This window comes from Amia ocellicauda, chromosome 9 (assembly GCF_036373705.1).
Source record: "Amia ocellicauda isolate fAmiCal2 chromosome 9, fAmiCal2.hap1, whole genome shotgun sequence".
NCBI lineage: Eukaryota > Metazoa > Chordata > Actinopteri > Amiiformes > Amiidae > Amia > Amia ocellicauda.
Genome location: NC_089858.1, coordinates 19176717 through 19193028, shown reverse-complemented (window position 1 = coordinate 19193028; position 16312 = coordinate 19176717). Strand labels below are relative to the sequence as shown.

Sequence of the window (16312 nt, the reverse complement as noted above, 5' to 3'; positions counted from 1 at the left end):
AGCAAGGGAAACATCTCATTGAAGCAGAGCAATACTGGAAACCAAAAACACTGCCAAAAGTATGAATCACAAGCTTTTCTGAGCTGGGTAAATGTACAGTAAGCAACATTCTCTTGTGTTTGTGTTTCATTTGTTATTTTGTTGTTGTTTCTTTCACTTGTTTTTTCCCTTGGGTTTTTTAAAATACATTTTCATAAAAAAAAGGGTTTAAAAAGCTTAGTTTCTTTTCAACTTTATTTTCCATTGAACAAAACCACTGAATGGAGATTTACTGCTAAATGAACTGCTATGTGTCATGAAGGGCTGCCATAAAAATAGCAAAACTCCCAGCAGTCCAGTCAGGACACAGGAAATTAAGACTCCACTCCAATCTACAGGAAATCAATATTACCTCACTGAGAACACAGTCCACAAACTGCACACTCCCAAAATACGGCATTTCCACAGGAAGTTTTGACTAACATGCTGTGATTCAGCAGAACCTAATTAGAATTAAACTGTCTAGCACCTGTCTCTTTATATATCAATCTAGCTATGTGTAATACACATCTAACTATACTTTTTCCCCTTCAGGCCTATCAATCTTATTTGTATAATGTCATTCTAGCAATTTCATTACCTTCCATGCTTACGTATCTTTTTGTGTCTTATCTGTTCTCACACACACACCTACATAATGCCCGCATGATTGATTGAGCTCATCAGTTAAACTGTACACAGGGCAAAGACCTGAATACCACAGAACAGAAAGGCTGTTGTGATTTAATACATTTTTTAAATGATGCATCCTGATTTGGGCCCAGTATATGCACAGAGATACATTAAGAACTTATCTCCATTATTTTGGAGGAATAAAATAGCAGCAAAGAAGAGGAGGAAAGAAAAAAAGTGAGAGATGGGTAGATGTAGAGTGGGATCCCAGTGTAGCCCAGTATCCCATTGTGTTGGGGGCGGGGTGGGGGGATAAAAGGCAGCACAGGGTTAATGAAATGTGTCAGATAAAAACTCCAGCTGAGCCAGCAGCAGCCCTGCACTGATGTTGAGAGTAATCACGCCTGATTGCTAACACTTAATACCAGGGATTACCTCCGTCTAATCTGGGCTGTCTAATTGCTGGACTGTGCGGTTGAACCCCCCCCCCCATCCCCCAGCGATGAGCGAGTCTCTGCCTCCGCACAATAATCGCAGCAGACACTGCCTTCCAGCCAGACAAGCAGACAGAATCTGAGCCAACCAAAGGCAGCAGATTTGAAAGAGCATGTGATTCTGTGTCCAATATGGAGTTTCAATTAACCTTTTCCCTACATATACATGATCTGATCTTAACATTTAACCCATGTTTTGTTTTCACCTAGTGAAATGAGTTGTACCAAGACATCCAGATGAGATGCTGACCTAGCTGTGGTAAGTCTGGTTGAAGTACCTCGACCAAAGTCGTTTTTTCCCTTAGATTCCCCATTAGTGGTCATCACACATTGTCTGCAGGAGCCGCTTGCATCATCACTTGAATTCCTACTTCATTCTCCAAAAGCTGGATAGTCCAGCTCCTCAACTCCAACTCCAAACCAGGCTGTCAGCTCTCTGTCATGGAGCATGGAGGCCATCTTGGACTCCCTGAGATAATCTTTTGTTTTAAATGAAGGAAGAATAAAATACCCCACAAACAAACATTATTGTCTTTAATGAAGAAGAGATCACAATGCTCATCTCTCTCTCAGGCTCTCAGTACTTCTGGATGGCGGCAGCAGCCACTTCCTCATCTCAGAGTGCTCCTTTGTGCCTTGACCTGTGAGCACAAGGCCCCCAGTATATGTGGGAACAGAACAGACTCTTTCTGCTTCCAGTCCAGCTTCCTCCTAATGAGCTGTGAGTCTTGCAAATAAACCACAGTCCTGGCACCCCCTGTCTTAATTTCATGGGAGGACTCATTGAGAGCCCCATGCCAGGCGCACAGTGCCCACTTTCAACCAATAACAAGCACTAGAGATGGCTGGGTGGTGGTTCCAGTGCCCAGGCAGCGCAGACTGGTACAGCATTGTTTGAGACCTCAATCTCCACTTAATGAGAGCACAACACAAATAGCTGCCTGTAGATCGGCAGCTCCATTCCCCCCAGCAGTGCTCCCAGTTCACTGTAACCCTAATCCCAGCATCTCCTTGGCAAGCTGCGAACAAGAAACTGTGCCCGTGGAATCTGGAGCTTTTCTCAGCTCTTAGCAAGTGTCTGTACCAGCTCTGGGCTTTGGGAATCGTCTCAACCAAATCCGGACACTGGTAGGGATTAAAATATTTAGAGTGTGCTACGCATATTGCAGTTTAAAAGAAGATCCCAATCATCTCATCTCATTATCAGCAACTGCTTCATCCAGTGGAGGGTCATGGAGAGCCGGAGCCATAACCCGCCGAGGCACAAGGTGTAAGGCAAGGGTACACCCCGGACGAAACCAGAGAAAAACACGCACAGACACAGGGAGAACATGACAATTCACACAGTCAGAAACCCTAGTACAGAAACTAAACACTAACCACCATGCCACCCTGATTCCATTAATCTGACTGCAAAAAAAACAGAGAGATATCTCACCAAGATAAAGAATGCATTTGGTCTTTTTTTTATTATTCCTGTTGGCTGACAGTCATCTCACAGACGGTTTCCTTTTGCGGCATCTTTACTAGACCTCAAAGTGTTGAAAGAAAATAGCAGCAGATGCAGCCTCATACATATTTTAGGCTACTGAGATTCTGAAGGTAAACCTGTCAATGTGAAAGTCACATATTGAGAAAGATTTGAGTGTTCTCATCGAGTCACTGGTGGTAGGAGAAAAAAGCTAAGCATGCACAGTTCACCACTAGGCATAACGTATATGCCCTGAATTGGATCGTGTCTGATTACACTAAGGACTCTTTAAAGAGATCCAGTAATCATGTGCAGGAGATGGGCTTTCTACTTCAGGCTCATCTGTCAGGTTATTCAAAATCACTTTCACTGGCTCAGTCAATTCCCATAGACCTTGATCACAATAATGTGAACCGCTACTTTGAAGATAAACACCGTAATTGAAGTTATCACTCGGGAAGAAATGTGTTTAACGACGGATATAGATAACAAAAGCTTTCAATCTCTACCTTTCTTTTTTCTTTTTTAAATGGTATTAAAAACAAAGCGATTTGAATCTCAGACTTTTCTAATGGAAAAATCAAAGGTACTGCAGAGCATAATTCTGCCTGCTATCAGGAGGGAGGGGTCAGCAGGTGCCTGTAAAGTGCATAATGAATATTGTCATTCTCCTCAGCTAATTAACTGCGGCGCGTTTGCTTTCTTAAACAAAAACAGGGCTGTTGGAGGAGTTGTAAGAAGCAGTGCTACCCGCTTCCTAACAGAATAGCTGATATGGCCGTATTCAAACCTGTCAGTGTACTGAATCCCCGTCAGTGTGTCAGGTGCCTCTCCAGGGGATCAGTGCAGGGGTTAGCTCTAGAATCCACACTAAACACAGCGGTCAGGTCCCTGCGTGGCGGTGGTGCTCTGTCAGTAACAAGGGAGTGATGACTGAGGGCCGGGAGGTCTCAGTCCGGCTCTAATAAGTAGCTGTGTTTGCTGGCATTAGATTACTTCAGAAACAAAAAAAGAAGGCTAACAAACTTGTTTTGCAGATCTCCAGCATATGTGCAAGCTCTCTGTTAAAGCTGTTCTACACACCCACATAAGTCTTGCAGTGGAAGGTCACAATTAATTAGTTTTCAAAATGTTATTTATACCCCCTGTTCATCTAAAGTCTATGTGTTTTTTTTTACCTTTGGTCCCAGGCTTCTCTTGAGTAAATTAGTAAATCAGATGCTTTATTTTCAACTTGCAAGCATTACAGAAGATGGGTGAAAGCTGCCTTTTATCAGGACCCCGTCAGTATTGAGCTACATTATGAATCTAATTTCACTCGGGCTGACTCACTGGCTATTAGCAGCCCTTGCTCTGTAGGGCACTCTGAAGAATTAAAACCTTTTCAAGGAAAATAATTTAATTTCACTGCTTTTTCATTAGCTGGTGATACTGAAAGGAGATCATCTGCATTAACGATTATCTAATGTTGAAGCAATTATTTCACATGCATCTATATACTGATATTAGAATATGTGATTGACTGTTCTCTGTTATAATTAATTGTTTTCCCGATGTATACTTCCGGATGGTTGAGTGCCTTAAATGGTTGTATTTTCTCCGTGACTTTGTTAACACTGAAAACGATGCATTAGAAGTGTATTTTGAGAGTGCAGACTAGAGTTTATAACAAAAGTAAACTCCCAGGTTAATTGTGTTACATTTTGGAAGGACATACACCTGGCCAATGTTAGCTGTATTTGTCATGAGAGTGAAAATACAAAACCTGCAAATGTATTTATTGCATCAAAAACAAAACCTGCTTCTGCACATCAGGTCCCAGGCCCTGTGATAGATATTAACTATGTTACAGTCTGCTAGCAAAGGCCATCCTATGATTTAGTTTCTGTACTCCCAAGGCCTCAATCCATCAACCAGGCAAACAATCAATCAATCGATCAATTCTTCTTATCACTCACACCAAAGAAAGTGTAAGAAAACCACATGAACCCATATCTCATAAAGCTTAAATCAAATTTCCCTGGAAGATGTTGACAGAAAACATAGATATGAGCATCCTCATCAGCAATCATTAAAAAATGATACCTGCAAAGGTTTGCAGGGACTGAAGGGAATGAAATATAGCAAACAGCCTTCCTTCTCATTATGAATTACGTTTGATATGACACCATGCACAGTGACAATCATCTTTTCTTCATTGGTGCAATAGATTTTGCCTGTATCAGTCATATTTTGATTGTGAAACCCTTAATTGAAGATAACAAAGATCTTTACATGCCTGAAAACTGCATCACTGTTGTGGGAGCTCTTCTCAAATCAAACGTCTTTAATTTAAACAGAGATCCTTTGCAATGCCCCACTTCCACCTCCCACCCGTAAATCAAATCTCTGGAGAGAGAGAAGCGTGATTTTTTTTGTAGAGCTCTTAGATAGTCTTTGCACATGCATGGAGCGACGTCCAACACGCACACATCTGTGTAGCGGTTTATATGGCTATGAAAATTTGGCTGAAATTTTGGGTGGCATTTGGAAGCTAATTTTAATATGACTATTGTAGTGTCACACATGGAAAGATTGTTCAGTGAAGTACTTTCAGACAGATGAAGCATTTGGAGCTGCCCAAATGGCTTTTTATTTTGATTTGAAAGCCACGGACATGAATGAGGTTTCTCAGACAAATGAGGTTCTCCATTGAGAAACCAAAGTATAGTACCAGAGACTTTCATAATTGGTTCCTTATTACATAGCCCTTGATTGATGCACTATGTGTACAGTCATACTTAACCATACTGTGTCACGGAATAAAGCAGTGATGAGCTAAAAATAGCCTTAAAACATCATCAAACCTGGAGACTGGAGAGACACGGAATTCCTTGATAACAAAAGTTAAGCAATGAAAAAAATAATGCATAATAAAACACAGTGCAACTTTGAAACAGAAAATCCTTTACTTGTGGTCTATGTGCACAGCTGTTTCCAGGCTGGGATTCTGGCTGGGTTTTACCAAGAACCAGATTGCGAGGCCTAGGGCCCAAACGAGACTGCTGGGCAGTAAAATGATCTTAAACGACATGTGGATCAGAGGCAGTAACTGACAGGAAGCCCCAACCTGCCTCCCACCCCCCACCGAGAGGATAAAGGGCTTACGTTTACATGCTTGCTTGCTTGCTTTTTCCTTTCCTTCGCCTGCCGTTATCCCCACCCCCTTTGCGTGTTTGTGTTAGGGTGGGTGTGAGATGGTGTAGAAAGTGGCAATTAGGGAAATCTTTCAAGATTTGTCTAGACCATCCAGGTACTCACTCCAACCTAACCTAACTAGAGGCATCTTCTGTACCCATTCCCCTACCCCCACCTCCTGTTTCAGCATTGTTGAAGTAAAGTCAAGTGCAACCTGAAATATCCTCACTCAGAACAACACATCCTCTTATCACAGGTTAGCAGGGCACCAGCAAACCTCTCAGTTCCAGCTGGCAAGAAGGACACCATTTCCACATCCCCAAACAAACCATGAACTCAATTTCAGAAGTTCAATGGATGAAAGTCACTAAAAGGGTATAAGACCTAGACTCTGTAGAATATCTGTTATTAGTGTTGAAGTATGGGTGAGAACTTTGAAAATGTACACCTTACAGATGCATGGAGATGCCACCATTTCTAATGTATCAACTTTTTTCATTAATGGAAAAGGTGATATATTTACTTTGGCAGACGGCTTACAGCTTTTCTTACACATGATTATCTAAATGTTGCCACGACCTCACAGTTTAGCACAAACACATGCGGCTGAACAAATGGACGTACGTCTGTGTGTACAAGCGTGCGCCGTGAAGATCCCTGACCTACATTTAAGACTATGGCCTCACTTCCCTGCCTTGCAAATCTACAGTAATCACAGCCAGCATCTGCTGCAGATCTCCATAAACCTCAACACTGAATTACTTGGTACTACCGTCCCACATTGACCTGCCCAATGCAGCTCAGTGGCTGCCTGTCCCACCAAGAGGAGTTCGTGTCCTGCAGGGGTCTGAGGCATCTGCAGCGGATTGAACAGTAATTATAATATCCTGGTTGGGGAAACGGTCTGATACTATTGATGAATGCAGAGAACAGACATCGGCAGATTAGTTAATTTAAAGCATGACACGCTCAACAGAAAGAGAAGTCTCCCTCACAGATAGATTGGAGGAGCATCAGTGTTCTTCTCATAGACGGGGGAAGGAGTTAAAGCCAAGAAGCAAATTTTGACTAAATTTAAACACAGCAACGAAAGTCAAGGGCCATTTGTCTCAGTTACAATGGATACGTCCCAGCAGGAAGCTGAAGTACTAGAGGGCATGACAAAAATGAAACACTACCACAGATCAAAAATCAAACACACGCACAATAAGATACAGTTTTCCCAGTTGTTTAGCTGAATGGTCCACTATTGTTCCTAATTGGCTCTATTAAGTTGGTAATAAATCCCAAAACATACAGATGGAAAGGAACTGAGCAATCAGAATCTCAAAATCTACATGGCGCTTCAGCACCCATTCCAAAAAAAGCCTGCATTTATTTTTCGTTCCTTAATTATTAAATGTATATTTTTCTGTGTTTTTCACCAGTGTCCATATCCAGCGGAAAGTTCTCAATGATCTCATGCTCCATAAACATCGGGATGACGCCTTTTCTCTTTTGTTACCGCTCCTCCTGTAATGCTCGGCTCCTGAGATTGAACACAATACCAGTCGAACAATGGAACACCCGCCATTTATTCAGTGGGGCAGCAATGATGCAGCCAAAATCCCTGTGCAGCCACTCCGGCGCCCCCCCACCTCCGCTGACAACAGGCTCTCCGAAAGCACCGCATCACCCCCACTCCCTTACCTCTGGTATTGGTCGCCATGTCGGCCACTTTCTGGAAGGCATCCAGAAAAGCCACAGCAGCCAGCACAGTGGTCCTGAGAGAGGATGGAAAAGAGAGAGAGAGGGCGAGCAGTTGTCAATACTGATTGTCCACAGAGCAGCGGTTACATCTACTACACCCCAGCACTACAAACCCTGTTGAGGTCTTTACCAACACCAACAGTTTGGAGATCACTTTCATGGGGGTTCAGACTTAAATGCTTCAAGGGGTTAGTGGCTTTGAATGAGTAAAGTATGTGGGGTGAGAGGGAGGTGGGTCATGCTCGAACACACGGGTCTATACTGTAAGGTACTCACCTCAGTTGAGAGTGCAGTTTGGTAGCCTTAGCACTGAAGTCTTCCCAGATGGGATAGGAGCTCTGCAAAGAAAGAAGGGAGAGGTGTTAGAATCCAGTCCACAAAAAAGGATGATGTGACAGTCACTCAAGACATTAACTGTGGAAAATGTGGTGCCTGAGAACCCCTGTTCATTTTCACAAAGCCATCCCATAGATACTAAATCCTCTCCACTGTTTATTGTGATGACCAAACATGGTGCTGGGCAGATCATGCAGGAACGGGCTGCCTGTATTGACCAGCTTTGGTGAGGGTCACCAATCCCAACTTCCTCCCAGAGCTCCAGCCACAAATAGGAATAGGTACAGCCCCTTGCTCAAGGGCACAACAGCAGTGTCCCCCACCTGGGACTGAACCAACAACCCTCCACTCAGAAGTGCAGAGTCCTAACCACTACTCTCCAGCACTGTGAATGGTAGTCCGGGTCTTGAAATTCTTACACTGCGGACACATCTATCATAATGTTGCCACTACAGTCTTGTATTGTGTACCGATTTAAACAGAGTCTTCGGAGACCTCAAATGTACTTCCCTCGATTCTTGCCTAACTTTTACCCCCACCTTTCAAAGCCTGCATGAGAATAAACCCAAAGCATACGCCCTCTCTCTCCAATCCCATAAAGATTTTCCAACAATTTAGGAATAGAAACTGAGCGAGTCATTATGGCCGAGCTCCAGCAACAGCCTCTGAAGTTTGCCCTTCATTATCAGACTCGAAAGAAACTCTTTGAATTTTGCAAAAGATTAGATGGCTGCTCACTACAACTCATTTACTAAACCTGGCTACAGTATAGATTACAGGTAAGTGTGTTTAATTGACGCATCTGTCCCTTGAATACCCCACACACCTGCGATTCTGTCAATAAAAAATTAAATTTAAATACCTAGGATGGTGTGCAACAAGTTAAGGATACCAGCTGAACTAAATTGAAATCCATGCTGAATTTAACCAATGTTGAACACCAGTGTGATACAGGAAGACAGCTTGAATAATAGCATTTCAGTTAATCCTAAAATATTTCAGAAGAACATAAAAATGTAATTAATTTATTTCAGTTATTCAGTTATATCATTTTAGCACACACATTTTAGCAGGTTAGTGAAAGATTCTACCTTCGCTAATACTGAATTGTATTCCTTTCAAGCTCATGTGCATGGTCTCATTTCACAATTTAAAAAGCGAGATGGAGATGCGACCCAAGAAAAACCGTGATTAATCCAGCTCTCAATCTCCTCAAGGCATCGGCTGACGGTCGAAGGGTTTCGTATGTAAAAGGGCCATTTTCAATTTAATTTCACCAAGCTGTAAATGTGCACCTAACCGAAGTGCTTGTTAAACAAAAACAAGAACATGTGTATGCCCTGGAAATGTTTAACTGAGTAAAACAAATAACACTACAGTGGAAGAATGTATGATGAATTTTCCTTCAAAGCATCAAAGCAGCAGGGCAATGGGGGGGAAAAGGGGGATATCGTGCATAAAAACAACCATCTTACTTTTTTTGGACACTTTCAGAATATCACTGGGTGTTCTAATCTTTCAGCTCCTACTTTTTTTAATATTATGATTCATGTGCTGTCTGCAATGCTGCTTAATAAGAGGAATGACTTGACAAAATTATTATTACATTTCTTAGCAGACATCCTTACCCAGGGCAATTTACAATAAATCACTTTTTTTTTTTACATACAATTACCCATTTATACAGCTGGGTTTTTACTGGAGAAAGCTAGGTACAGCCCCTTGCTCAAGGGCACAACAGCAGTGTCCCTCACCTGGGACTGAACCAACAACCCTCCACTCAGAAGTCCAGAGTCCTAACCACTACTCTCCAGCACTGTGAATGGTAGTCCGGGTCTTGAAATTCTTACAGCGGTCACAGGGGCTCTTAAAGCATGTGCATCACTGCTTACTCCTGTATGTGTCACATTTAATTTCCTTTTCAACACCCACTATAGTTTACAACAACAGAAAATCTATAAATACAAGGAGCTGTTCAGTATTTGGAGAATGCACTGTTGAGATCTCTCAGCTAAGAATAAGGAGTCTGTAATTTCCACATCTGTTTGGGAACAAAGTTCAATTAGGTTCTGGTCAAGGCTGGTCTTCTTTCAAAACACTGCTATAGGGATCACTACTATACTGGGAAATGCATCAATTGACAATAAATGCGTGTAGAATTTAACTTGGCCACCTCTTGTTTACATGTTCTTGCAACATGGAGCAATTTTTCTCACCAGTTTCATTGCCAATGCAACATATTAGAACCGTTCCACACCTCCAAACCACACATGTTCTGGCTTTCATTCTCCCCGAGCATTCTACTAGGTATTTGAACTAATTAGTTGTTTACCAGAACCACTTAAGCCCTTTCCTCAGGTCTATGGAAGTCCATTGTATAAAAAGTCAAGATCCAAAAGATGGGAGGAGAATTCCAGGAATGGCAAGTCTAAGCTCAGCAAGCTACTGGAATAGATTTTCACATTCACATTCCCAGCTTCATTCTCCCAATCACTGCCATACAAGCCTACGTAAGAACTTTGTGTATTACCAGTCAGCATTGACTGTCCATCTCCACCACTAGGACTGGATAATTCTTCACCACAGAAAGCGCTACACACAAATTAACTCCACATTTCTTTGGTAAATCAATACAATATTTTTTCCCACATTTCCTATGATCGAAGAAGCAGAAAGGTTCGCAAACATGTTATTTGTTTTCTTCACACCTGTTAATGTTTCCAAAACTAGAATTAAGTATGCAAATAATCTCCAGGAAAACCAAACAAGGTAAACCCAAACAAATCTTCAGATTAGGTTTCTTTACATTTCTGAGAAACTGTGCGATTGAAATTCTGCAGTTAATGACTGTACTCCTCCCTCGCTGAATCTGACCAGCATAGCACTTACTGAGGGCTAATTAGCTGTTGAGATAACATTATAGGAACATCAAAGGAACAACACATATGGCTATGAGAGTTAGGTCAAGGCCGGGTTACAAAACACTACACTCTTACAATGCAAACAGAGCTGCACTTAATTACTTCACCCTTTCTTGGATTCAATTAAATAATTAAGGTGTTCTCAATAACAAGGTCCTGTAAAGGAATGCCCTGGCTGAGTGTGCTGGTATTTGAGAAGCACTCTGGTTATGTGAATCCGGGTAGTACAGGTCCAAGATGCATTAACTCCAATGAATTAGCACTGGGAGAGTGGAGGTTTGTGCTAAATATAGCCTTCTTACCACAGTGATTTGGTTCTCAATTAATCAATCTTGCATGTATTTTAAATTTTGATCAATGCCACACTTACAGTAAATGACTTTATCTTATCTGGAAAGGATGAGTGTGTGTTTTTTTTTACATCAAGAAAGCTTTTTAAAATAATTTCAATAAGCAGGGGAGGGGAAACAGCCACTTCCAACTTTTAAATTACAAAAATTAACTCAAGCGGAACTGCTCACATTATTATTTGTTTTCTTATTTGTTTTTACCGCAGCACTTACATACGTAATTTAGGCTGCAGTAATATAAAGTTAATGCGACTTATGTAACAGCTAATCCTTGGTTTTAAGATGCATTTAAAGAGATGTTTGATGTTCCACAATTAGCCTAACAGGAAAGGGGTTCATCAATATCTGCATTATTTTAATAAGCAATGAATTAGCCTTACATTTGCTATAGTGAAGACTAAGCACTGCCTATATGGCACTACACAAAAAAGTGTTTGTTTTAAGTTAGTCATAGGCTTCCCCCACCCCCTTTTTTTAAGAAACAGGAGATGATTTTCTTGGCTATTTGCTCTGACTTTTGATTTGACTATAGATGGAAGAATGGCCTATATAGGATGAAATGTGTAATACCCTATTATGAATTCATTCATTAGATGACTTAAATTGAAATGACTCTCCAGGTTAAAGTGAGACTCACATCATGTTTGCAAGTGAACACTAAGGGAGCAGCAACCAATACATAAAGCTCAGTCATTAACAAACATACAGTCTCTTATTCTGTAAAGTCAATGTCTTTCACTTGGCCCTGGCTCCAAGAGTCTGTTCCTCACCTGTGCTCCACAGCACAGGCCTCACTGTGATGATGTTTTTCACTTGTTCCTATGACTGACGTGGATTGGTTTGAGGCAGTGACTCACAGGCACCAGAAATAACCTGCTTTGAAGACGGTCTTTAATGTCTCCTCAACCCTCCCCCCAAATGGTATTTTTATTGTTTTTAACGTTTCAGAAAATTATGTAGGAATTGAATCATCCCTACTTTACAATTTAATACAAGCCTGCAGCCATGGAAAATGAATAATGGAAATCACTTAGCATGAAGCAAATTCCACCCATCCCTTCTACACCTCTTCTAGCTGGTGTAACTCACATCAGACTTCTATCTGCCTGGACACACACAGACACACAGAGACACACAGAGACACTGCTGCCTCACACAGAAACACAGATTTTATCTCCTTGAAGCTGTTCCTGGGAAATCCCAGTGGCAAATTAATCTCCTGATCTGATTTCACATGGCGAAAGACCTTCAGACTCAAAGGAACATAAATTCAAAAGCAAGCCTAAATGAGACAACAGCACCTTGTATCCTGTTAAATAGGTTCTGTGAAACATGTGTTGATAAATTCCACTCACATAGTAAATAACCAAGGGGCAAAATTCAATGCTTGCTATATTGTTTCTTATTTTATCAAGGTAGTGGAGAAAGATGGACCACAAACGGCCATAGTAACATAGTCTTCATGCCACATTGCAGACAACCTTTAGATGTGAAGGGAGACGTGCATTGTCCTTCACTATCTAATTACTGGACAGCTTTCCCCCTTTGGCTGTTGTGCATTTGTTTTATGCTTGGAATTGCTACAAATCCCAGCCCTCTGGAGGCAAACCACTTACACACAGTGCTAACAGCTGACTGCACCCCTGCAATGTTATTTTTCAATGACCTGCTATAATGGCCAGGAATATCTACAAACTACCAAGAAACTGGAATGATTTAGAACCGGGCATTGCACAACATGGTCATTCATTCAATGTATAATTTTTATAATGAATTATTGTTCAGGGTTTGAGAATTCACAGATAATGAATGAGATAACTTGACTTCAACCAAGTGGCAAACCACAGTCTTTGGCCTGTTTCCAAAGGGCCTCAATTTAAGGTTTTAAACAAGTCAATTAATCTTTAATGAGTGCAATTCAGGGGCTGGGAACACCAGGTCTCTTATTGAAGCTGAAAGCCTCCACACTGAGCTGGGAGAAAGGAAATGTGTGGAAAGGATGCCTTGATGTTATGACCTGTAATTTCATCCCTCTTCCAAATGTGTTAATCCAAAGGCATTGACAAGAGGTACTGTGCTGTTCACACAGTATAAGAGTGTCTGTACACAGGGAAGAGTGTTTCTGACATAGTAGTCAGCATTTACACTCGCTCCTAGTGGCCTTAATGGCTTATGGACCAACCGTTAAAAGTCAATGTCCAGTTTCTGTGGTCATGCCCTAAGCTCTGGACTGTATACTTTGGTGATGTGACCCTCATGGTACAAGAAAGTGGTTGTTGAATGAAACACATACACTGCACTGTGCCACAGGCATGCACACAAGTTTTAACTGTCTAGTGCTCTTCTTCCACAAGGGAAAAGGTGGAGCATTTGGATGTAAACGAGAGTGATACAAGAGTGAATGAGCTGGATAATAAAAGAGATGTGACTCGTCGTTTTCACTTCAGCCACAACCCCCCACCTCCCCATTCCCTGCCCCCTTCCCTGCACTGCACAATGCAGTTTAACACTGAGACATGGGGACAGTGAACCAGAACTGTAGCCCCATCCTCGTCAAATCCAATTACTGTCTACCTGATCCAACATAACATCATTAATAATAACCCATAATAATGTGTCAGTCTCAAGACATTGCCTAGAGGGGAAGAACGCCGCAGTCCAGTAAGGCAACCACACACAAAGACCCTGCTACTGGGCAGACTTGGGGGGACACCAGTGTCACTTGAGGCATGGACCTGAAGTCTCAACCTAATGTCTTGTTGTACCAAAAGCTTGGAATTTGGTTTCAACTGCAAAGGCAAAACAGGCAAGAAGGGAGACCGCATCATTTCCACCTGTCTCTACTTCAGGTGCATAGCTAACGTTTGCTTTCTTTCTGACCTTAACACATGAGAGACACGTGTGTAGTGAAGACATTCATCACACATGCCTATGCAGAGACAGCACAAGAGATACAGCTGGGTCGCCCTACAGCTGAGATAAACCAGTTTCAAACTATAGATAAATCGATCAACTGAACCTGTTTGCCGTTTCGTCAGTTACCTGCATATACTAAATACATAAATACAGTGAACAATGGAGTACTTTAACATCAACAACTTCTGGGAACATCTCGCTGTAGTTCTCATTGTGTGGTTTCCTATGTTGATGACACTGTATAAAGGCTAACAAGGCACATTCATATTTCAGACTTTGTTTCTGCTCTAGCGTTTTGATTGAGGTCAATGCAAGGAAAGGAGTTTGCACACAGCGCAGATGCAATGACAGCTGGCTGACACAAGCCCTGTGAGATGCTGTGCAGAGTGGAGTAGACTGCAGGGTCCCACACAGGACTCCTCTGTCCTCGGCAGTGCAGGGCTGTTGCTGGGGTTGCTGTTTGACCTATATCTCAGTGTCCTAGTCTGTAATGTAATGGCAAGGGCACTGGCGACATCCGGCATTACAATATGAATGAGAGACAGGAAGGGTGCATGGGGTACGGTCATTTGAATAGCAGTTAAGCAGAGGTTACATCTGACTGCACAGATGCTTGATAAGATAAGATTGAAAACATGAGTAACACAGTAGCCCTCTCATACCCACTACACACACATACAGATAGAAATACACCTATTATTATCATCAAAGATCATAATAATAACAACAACAGAGGACGTCATGGATTATACCTTTGCATCAGCACTGGCCCTAGTCCTGTTTACCGACGGTGTTGTGTCGTGTCCCTGTCCTTCTCTGTCCACTCCGCCTGCAGCACGACGGAGACACGCACAGACAGACGGACACGCCGGTCGCCTTCGTGTAGCGCAGATGTCCGCAGTTCTGCGCAGATCTGCAGAATCCCACCGCTCCCATTGGTGGAGCCGCGCAGAACTGCGGAAATCGGTGCTACACGAACGCAACCACTGACAGACATACTGCCGGCGGCTGCGGCTGCTGTCCGGGGCTCAGTCCTTTACTCGGCACTGGCTCTACAATTCCGCCTGGCAGGAAATCCATTTTGCACGACGGAATAAAAAACGTAATTTTTCTCAAGAACAGAGAAAATAACAAAATAAAGACAAAGACCTGGCTGTTCGAGGACCACGCTTACCGATCATGTCTGTTTATTGTTTCTATATAGACAATAAACACATTTACATATCACGCACCCTCTATTATATAGATATACATACATGCACACACATATATAAGGTAATGTAACTAATGATTATGGCAAATGCATGGTAATTCTGTCATCTCAAAAATAAAAATAACCCCCTTCTGTTACAGCAACATGGCATTTCTTCTGCAGAGATGGGGAAAACAAATGCTTTCACGCAAACAGAGGGAATGGTCTCCAATGCTTATAAGATCCCTGCATAGCTCACACGACATTGCAACGGTGTGTGTGTTTCACAAACGGTGGATCTGCATGCAAACCACCCAGCTTGTATTAAATCGGATGCAATTTGTAAATCATACCTTCATATCATTGACGATCGCCTGAAAAAGCCCACCCAGAGCTCCACACTCTTTCTCCACCGTCTCCATATTAACACATCCACTGGCCACGACCGGGCTCAAAACGATTCAGTGACTGGGATGCGGATTCAATGCTCCTCCGAGATGAATTTCCACGACAGATAATAATGATAGCCCGGTGGTTCTCTCTCTCTCTCTCTCTCTCTCTCTCTCTCCTTCTTCCCGGATCACCTTCCAGCTGGGCAGCGATGAAAAGGGGAAACGTTAGCAAACGGAGCACAGATAGATGCAACACAGTCGAGGCAGCGGTCCCGTCTGAGATGAGCCAGTGATGGTGAGGAGGAGAAGAGAGGCTTTATTCTCCCTTCCCAGGTCCAGGGTTTATTCCCCGCGACAGGAGACGAAAATCGCAGCCGGCTCCGCAATGGTCACTTTCATCTTTTCCGATGGCACAGCAAAATCAATGGAGCCGAACCGGGATCATTGAGAGGAGGTGTCCCACGATGCGAAGCCAGTCACTCAGTGAACCCCGGGCAGCAGGCTGGAGCTGGAGCTGGAGCTGGAGCGCAATCGGGCTGTAACGCGATCCATGGGAATCGGAGGGGGCCGGTCAGCCTGCTCGTCACATGGAGCCGAGAGGGAGGGACACCCCTGCAAGAGCAAGCCTGGCTTTCAGCGAGAGAGAAAGGGAAACGTCAAAGA

At 42.7% G+C, this 16312-nt stretch overlaps 1 protein-coding gene across 5 annotated transcripts in view; it reads right to left on the bottom strand.

Annotated features, from left to right (window-relative positions):
• mtss1lb (MTSS I-BAR domain containing 2b) overlaps positions 1-16197 on the bottom strand; it is a 65162-nt gene extending 48965 nt beyond the window's left edge. For 4 of the 5 annotated variants that reach the window (XM_066713665.1, XM_066713666.1, XM_066713664.1 and 1 more), the window contains exons 1-3: positions 15611-16197; positions 7819-7880; positions 7483-7556 (exon numbers count right to left, since the gene is read on the bottom strand). In XM_066713665.1, the coding sequence (XP_066569762.1) occupies positions 7483-7556; positions 7819-7880; positions 15611-15679 (205 nt within the window). In that variant the 5' untranslated portion in view covers positions 15680-16197. The remainder of the gene's footprint in view (positions 1-7482; positions 7557-7818; positions 7881-15610) is intronic. The other variant, XM_066713662.1, reaches the window with a different exon arrangement.
• Between the last annotated feature and the right edge of the window lie 115 nt (positions 16198-16312).